The 8,295-nt window shown below is 36.4% G+C and overlaps 1 protein-coding gene across 1 annotated transcript; it reads right to left on the bottom strand.

The window, feature by feature from the left end:
* Nucleotides 1-758: 758 nt before the first annotated feature.
* On the bottom strand, nucleotides 759-5,106 carry LOC131609925 (inosine-5'-monophosphate dehydrogenase). The gene is made up of 4 exons (XM_058881754.1): nucleotides 4,015-5,106; nucleotides 2,468-2,647; nucleotides 1,952-2,209; nucleotides 759-1,189 (listed from the first exon to the last, which is right to left on the bottom strand). The coding sequence occupies exons 1-4, from the start codon at nucleotides 5,011-5,013 to the stop codon at nucleotides 1,118-1,120; spliced, it is 1,509 nt and encodes a 502-aa protein (XP_058737737.1). The 5' UTR covers nucleotides 5,014-5,106; the 3' UTR covers nucleotides 759-1,117.
* Between the last annotated feature and the right edge of the window lie 3,189 nt (nucleotides 5,107-8,295).

The raw sequence follows: 8,295 nt of genomic DNA, 5'->3' as shown, positions 1-8,295 counted from the left end.
GATTTCGGACACCACAAATACTAGTGTAGACTTTGGACACCACACCTATTTTAAGTGGTGTCAGGGCTACATAGTGCCACAATCAATACATTATTCATTCCCAAGGCTAGGGCTTCATGCATCTAAGCCCTGAGATAATGGACACTCCTTTTCCTTCATGAAGGCAATTGAGAGAATTGAGAAGAAGCAAATAGAAAAAATAAACTCATTATTATTCTTAAAGACTATTAAACATATCATAGCCTAATCTCTTTTTTGGTGTCAAAAGGATAAAACCTAATCTCTTTTTAAGTCAATAATCAAACTAATTCCTAATCTCTTTTTAAGTCAATAATCAAACTAATTTCAAAAAGGGTGTTTTTGATTTATGCATAGACAGTGCACATGTTCACTTTTTTTTCTTTTGATGATAGAAATGCACGTGTAATTTACTCATTCATGAGGTTAAATTCAAGTTCTTATCATATGTTCATAGTTGCATGTATCAAAATCTAAAATCCACTCTGCAAAAGAAGTGTAGAAAAAACCCTAATACATTTGTTTTTGGTTATCATTTAAAAAACCTAAATTTAGTGACCAATCATCTTCCTGTTTCAAAGTCCTCAAAATCTTTGGATTCATTTCAAGAAAAATCATTAATAATTATAAGAAAATAAAAGCCAGAGAAACCTGAGTATTTGTAACATGATTAAATGGGGGAAAACTTAGATAAACCATATATGATGAATTGATGATGCAATTGCTATGTTTCCCAAAAAAACAAGATACCAATCCATTAACAAAATTCAAACGAGATTTTAGTCCTAACAAAATTTTAAAACAATCCATTAACAACAACATTAAAGATAAAAGAAAAACCAACTAGTAAGATCTAAGATAAATCTAAAAGAGCCAAAGTCTAATGTGGATAACTTAGAGAGGGAAAAACACCCCAGTTAACATTCTAACGAAATCAGTGACTCTTAATTCAGAACCTGGTGAAACATTTTCGGCATGATCTATTATAAACTACAGTTCCCCCCAAACTAAGAAGAGCTCCAATAGAAGTGTACCCTTCTTTTATACTAATTGCAACAGCAGCTTCTAAGGAGCTTGTCATTTAGGATAGTTTCATAGTTCAAAAGTATTTCTTTTCATAAGAAGCCAGCCCATGAATTCCTCCTTCAACCTGTGCTGCTCCAGTACGAACCTGGACAAAAGTAGATCAATTATTATTCAGATAGACTAATGGAGTAACAATACATTGTGGTAGAGGAAAGATATTTAGAGAATTCAGTTTTATCCTCGAAAGATTATGAAACCAATATTATGCTTAATGACACACATCCCTTCTATTTTTTAAACAAACACTTACCACTTCCATTTCTTGGGGAAATTGCATTATTCACCCCTCAAATATGTTCAAATGACACACAGACACACACACTCATACCCTTGTGTATTGCGTCTATTTTACAAAAATATATGGGAGGTGAATGTAACTGATAGGATGTCATGTCTTTTACAAAAATCGAAGAGGTATATGTCTCACTTTGACATTCTCATGGGAGGTGAGTGCACATGGCCATATCACATCTAACTCATAACAGAACATGGCCACATCCTATACCTCGAACATGACAGAACAGCAAACAGAAAAACTCTGTTACATGACAGTACAGCAGAAATGGAATAATTCCATTTACCAGGCACTACAATACAAATCTTTTTTAATTCTATAGAGTTACCTAATCCTATTACTAGTTTCCTACCATTTCTACAAGTATCACCATGGAAACAAAAGCTAGTGAAATAAAATAAAAAACCATGTACGTTAGTTCAATAGAAGTTTGGTTGTCAGTCAACAAACAACATCAACTATTTGTATTGTGCAAATGAAGCAGCTACATTGACGGCTAAAGCTAATAACCAGATCAAGAAATAAATAACAAGTCGACTCGGTCAAACATACCTCTAGCCTTAACACCCTGGATCTTAGAAGGTCATGTGCAGACTGCAGAGAGTTGGCACCAATATCCTGAAACCCTTGTCTTACTGCTTGTGCGGTGTATGGAATGAACTTTAACACGGAACCCTTATCTTTAACAGCTCCAACAACCCCCTGGGCAATTTTAAGCTTTGCTGTATCACCGAGGTACCTTTGATCACTGCCTTGAGTCATAGCTTCAAGGGAACCCATTCCTCTATACTTCTTGACACGTTGGCCATTCTGGTGCAGAAAAAGTAGTCATGCATATTACACCTCAATAATAATCTAATCCTCTTTCCATAAGAGATTAGACATCTATTTCTAACTAAAATAGTTTTCACTTACAGAAGACTACACCCCTTTAACCATACAGTCTCTTTCTGTTGTTCTTTACCTTTAAAAAAGTTTTCTCTATAATACTTTTATCCATGCACAGGGCAAAAGATTCTAATCTTTCGAAAAGGCTACAACAATACATAAGATTACATGGTTTGGTACCTGATATACATAAGCTCCAGGAGCCTCAAGACTACCAGCTAAGAAGCTTCCCATCATAACAGTGGATGCTCCCAACGATAAAGCCTTCACAATATGACCAGAGTTTGAGATGCCACCATCGGCAATTACAGGAACTCCACTTTTATAAGCAATGGACGAGACCTTGTAAACTGCAGTTCCCTGACAAACACAAACACAATATTAAGATACAAGGCTTTGAGCAAAAGCTGGAATTTGTTAGCAAGAACATGAAATTTTTAAAAGAATCGATGTAAAATCATGTATTGAACAAGTGAGAAAACCATCACTATCTAAAGGACCGTCTCTGACCCTTTTTATCTTTTATATACTTTAAAGAATGATCTTAGAAGAAGATACTACTCCAATTCCAAGATAAGGGTATGCCACACAAGAATAACCGAAATAGTTTGCGACAACCCTGATGTAACCGCCACAACCGCAATTGCAATGCAAAACATTGTCTCAACTCAACTCTATGTTACTAGTTTAGTGAAAACTCAAAGTAACACATAACTTGTAAAGTACTTGAATTAGATTATCAAAATAAGTCATAAATTAATAAAAAAAATGTACAAACTCATGAAAAAGTTACAGTAACCAATCGAGTTTTTTTTAAATATAAATTAATAAAATATAAGTCATAAATTATATGTTCAAAAACTATTTATTGTCAAACAGAGCCTAAGACGGATAGTAACACTAGTTTTCTAAAAACACACATTTTAAAAGCTTGGGACATAATTAGACTTTAAAACACCATAAATCATATAAATAAAGCCCTCATTTTCTCAAGAAATTGGAGAAAACTCATAATCATACATGTTATCAACTATTTGTCCTTTGGATAAAATTAAATTTTTATCTACTTTTGGAAGTGAGACCAAGGTAAGGGTAGGGAGAGAAAGGACCTATACAAAAGTGTGAAAAATTAATATCTTTGTTGAATTATTTTCATATTATACAGTTGATTGAAATACAAAGAATGGTTCTTTTGACATCTAAAGCAATTTTGCTTCAGATCATGCTATTTGTTAGTTGATCCCTTTAGGATCAATTTCTTGCTTCATATCACATAAGATATAAAATACTTTCTGGCTTTATAATATGATTGCATGTCAGAATTAAAATTGTGCAAATTTCATCTTAAAAATAGTTATATGGTATTAGTTGTTGCTTAAGTTAGTAGATAAGTTAAAATAACATAGTTCTAATAACATAAGCATTTGTGGGACTATTTGAGACAGCTTATAGAAACCACATAAAACATGTCACAGCTTATTTGCATAAGCTCTCTAGGGTGGCTAGTGAAAACATCTTATAATTTATATGATGAAAGTTTGATTTCATTTAATCTTTTGTTATAGAAATTTTTTATATATAAACACTTATATGCTTATTTAAGTTGTCTATCCAAACATTACCATAATCAAGGCTTATTCAATTGAAAACACATATGAATGCAAATGCAAATGCAACAAACTGTTCAAACTTTGATGTTAAGAGACAAGAAAGACAAGACTATATACCTGACCACGCCCAACAGCACAAACTTCTTGAGTGGTACAAATCGAACCAGAACCCATACCAACCCTCAACCCATCAACACCAGCTTGAATTAAATTCTCAGCTTGATACATAGTCACCACATTCCCACCAATAACATCCAATTCAGGATACACCTTCTTCACATACTTAATCATCTCCAATTGATAAATAGAGTTCCCTTGAGAACTATCCAACACCACAGCATTTATTCCAGCTTTCACTAAATGTTCTAACCTCTTTTTATCTTGTTCCCTCGTCCCAATCGCCGCCCCCACCATCCACTCTCCATCAGCTCCAACTGATCCTCCGGAGACCAATCTCGGATAGCCTCTCACCCTCTCAACCTCCTCTTTTGAGACCAAATCCACCACTTCTTCACCTTTCACCAAAGCAACAATATTTGCCTTTTTCTTCTCCAACTCCTCTTCGATTTTCGCAAGGTCGGAGCTCCACGATAGAGCAGACGGTGGAGGCTCCATATAGTCAGACACTCTCAGGCTTTTATCGTTTTGATTCGACCAATTAGCCTTCGAGACAAAACCGATAAACTTCCCGGTGGAATTACCGGAATCTGTTACTAAAATAAAAGGCGAGGCAGCAAAATCTTCATCAGTCTCAACAACATCAGTCGGAGAAACGAACACAGGCTCGGAGAGTATAGGTACTCGTCGTGACTTGGCGGCGCGGATTAAAGCAGCCTGACGCGAAGGAGTGTTGTTAGGATGAACAATAGCGATGCCTCCAAGTGCAGCCATAGCAGAAGCCATGGAAGATTCCGAAACAGTATCCATCGGAGAGGCAACAAAGGGAGTGGAAAGGGAGATATTGCGGCTGAGACGGGTGGAGAGGTCGACAGCATCGGCGGCGAAGTCGATATAGTGAGGGAGAAAGATTAAGTCGTCGTAGGTGTAAGAGAAGCCACTGTTGAAAAGCTTCTCCGCCGCGAAACCGTCTTCGATAGGCGGAGGAGTGAAATCCATGGTGTTCGATTTGGGGTTTCCGTGGAAGAGGAAGAGAGTGAAGTAGGTTTTTGCGGTGGCGGCTATAATTTCGTTGCAGTGGATTTCAGCTTGAATTTGTAAATAGGATTTAAATTAGTATTTAAATTTTAAAAATTTATTTTTGAGAAAATGGATGATGCACTGACAGTGTAAAAAAGTTTTACACTGTCAATCAATCACGACCATGTATCCCAATAAATCATACTGTTATGTTTAAATTACTAAAATGACATGGCAGTTTATTGCTTTTTTATTGGATGACAATGTAAAACTTTTTTACAGTGGATGTCCATTAAACTCTTTATTTTTTGTGAAAAGTTTTAAATATAAAAATAGTATAATATAAAAATAATACGCATAACAGACTTGGATTGGATAACCAATAAAACTAAAAAGTATGGTAGTGTTTACCAAATTTTAATCTTGTGGTGCATGCATAAAATTAATTGGAATCAAAGTCATGTCATTGTGTCCACTATGTTGCTGTGCATCAACGCCGCGGCTCCTTTTTCTTTTGTGCAGATGTGAAAAAGTAGGTTTTACAAAATAAACTACTCAGATTTCAAATAAACTAAATATATTGATTTACTATTTATTTTCTAAATTATAAGACAATAAGGTCATGTCACAAGAATTAGAAAATATATTATTTTATAAGAAAGTGAAAATATATATAACTTTACAAAATTGTCATACAATAATTACATTAAAAAGTGAGATTAAAAAAAATAAATAATAGAGAATATATTAAACAAAACAGTCATTAATAATGCACTGAGATTGCAAATTGACTTATAATTTTGAATAACAACAAAAATAACTTATAATTTAGAATGGATGAAATAGGTGTTATTCTAATATTAACAATTAGAATAAGAATTTTTCAAACACACGTGATAACAAATGCATGTTGAAGAAAATACAATCAAAACACATGTGCAAAAAAATTTTACAAGCTAGCTCATTTTAGAGGTTCTATACACAAAATGATGTAAAAAGGTTTAGCAACTATTACTAAAACTAGGGTTTACCATTGAATAAACACAAAACATAAAAGAAGATAACTTTTCATTAATTTTCTACCTTCTTTTGAACAACAAGGAGGCTTAAATACATACAGCATTGGGTGGATATTCTTAATGGGTTCAGCCCAAACGAAAAAGACTAAAAACAAAGAAATAATAATAACTCAATTTAACTTATAATCATTTAAATAGGTGGGTCTTTTAATTATTCTTTTGGGCTTGCTATCACTACTTTCCGGCCCAATGACAACCTTGTCCTCAAGGTTGGGGTTAAAATGAGCAGCGGGCCGTTGAAAAGCTGTGGCCCAATTAGTGAAACTCGGTGAAGATGGATTAGGGCAAGCTGGCAAAGAAGGAGAGGGAACTGTGTTATGTGATCCAGCTGTAATGCACTTGGAAATATTGGGAACACGCGTCTGTGGATTTTCAATGTAAGTGGCCTTGGAACCCGAGAAATCACGTGGTGGGTTAAGTGAAGTAGGTGGGATATTGGACGGTGATGATGAGCTTGAAAGGGAATCCAATGAAATGGGCGGTGGAGATTGCAAAGCCGTTGGACCCTTGGGAAAGGAGGAAGTGTGTTCATTACTTCTTGTACTTTGACCCTCACATGCAGATATCACTTCATTTTCGTTTCTCATCTTCAAAGTACCAATCTCTCTCTCACTTGTACTCCTCTTTCTCCTACTATCTTCAGAAGTCTCTGAACTCAAATTTACTTTCACTTCCTTATCACCTTCAAACCCTCCTTCGTTATTGTTTAGATCCGATGGAATCGGACGAAAGTGACCCACTGGGTTGTTGCCATGGTAAGCTCTGAGTTGAGAAATGTGGATAACCGAGTGGATCCGAGAAGATGGTGGTAGTTCCAGATCGTAGGCAACCGGACCTATACGACGACGAACTTTGAAAGGTCCAAAATAGCGGTTGGATAACTTTTGGGAGCGGCGGCGGTGTACACTAACTTGACGATAAGGTTGGAGGCATAATAGGACTAGATCTCCTACCTCAAAGGTACAATGAACTCTTTTTTTATTAGCCTGATCTGTCATTCTTTGTCTTGCGCGTTCAAGATTGTTCTTTAGTGTAGTAAGTAATTCTTGATATTTTTGCAGGTTTAGATCCAGAACTGGAATCGTGGTCAAACCGAGGTGGTACTGAGGGAAAGATGGAGATTATCTGCCATAAAGGGCCTCAAAAGGCGACATTCGGATGGCGGAGTGAAAAGCGGTGTTGTGCCAAAACTCTGGAAGATGTAAGTATTTGAACCACCGATTGGGGTTGTCACTAGTGAAACATCGTAAGTAGGCTTCTAAACATCTATTCATTACTTCTGTCTGGCCATCAGTTTCAGGGTGATATGCATAGCTAAATTTGAGGGTTGTTCCTTGGACACGGAATAACTCTTTCCAGAAGGAGCTCAAAAAAATTGGATCTCTGTCCGAGACAATGGAACTAGGAAGTCCATGTAAACGACAAATCTCTGTTGAAAAGCGTCGAGCAAGGTCTCTTGCGGTGAAGCTGGTTGGTAAAGCAAGAAGATGCACATATTTTGTCAGACGATCGCAGATTACCCAGATTGTGGTATGTCCGAAAGAAGAAGGTAAGTGAGTTATGAAATCCATTGATAATTCGTCCCAAACCTGTGAAGGTACTTCAAGTGGTTGTAGTAATCCTTGCTTTTTCTTTGGCAGATACTTGTTATGTTGGCAGGTTGGGCATTCCTTGACAAAAAGTGCGACATCCTTGTAGATTCCCGGCCACATGAACGACGCAGATAGTCTAGCCAAAGTTGGTTGGAGTCCTGAATGACCTGCAACTGGAGTGGAGTGAAATTCTTGTATGATTGCGTGGCGGAGCTGTTCAACCTCATGTATAAAAATCTTATCTTTGTAGTATAGGATTTCATTTTTAAACTGAAAGAGATTCTGCATATCTAATTCTGAGTTGGTCTTGGCCATGAGGTCTTGTCCATCTTTTGTGGTTTTGTAGTACTCCTTCAACTGAGTTAGCAGCAAGGGAATAGGGGAAGAGATGGCAAGCATGAGGGAGTCTTCGTCCTGCTGGATACGGCTCAAAGCATCTGCTACTTGATTCTGTTTACCAGGTTTGTAGAATATTTTAAACTGAAACCCTTGTAATTTCGCCGCCCACTTTTGTTGTTCTGGGGTTTGTATGGTCTGAACAAGTAGATTTCGTAGGCTTTTCTGGTCTGTGTAAATATGAAAGGGTCTGC

This window comes from Vicia villosa, linkage group LG6 (assembly GCF_029867415.1).
Source record: "Vicia villosa cultivar HV-30 ecotype Madison, WI linkage group LG6, Vvil1.0, whole genome shotgun sequence".
Taxonomy (NCBI): domain Eukaryota; kingdom Viridiplantae; phylum Streptophyta; class Magnoliopsida; order Fabales; family Fabaceae; genus Vicia; species Vicia villosa.
The sequence above is the reverse complement of the archived record's forward strand: the minus strand, read 5'-3'. Positions and strand labels throughout refer to the sequence as shown.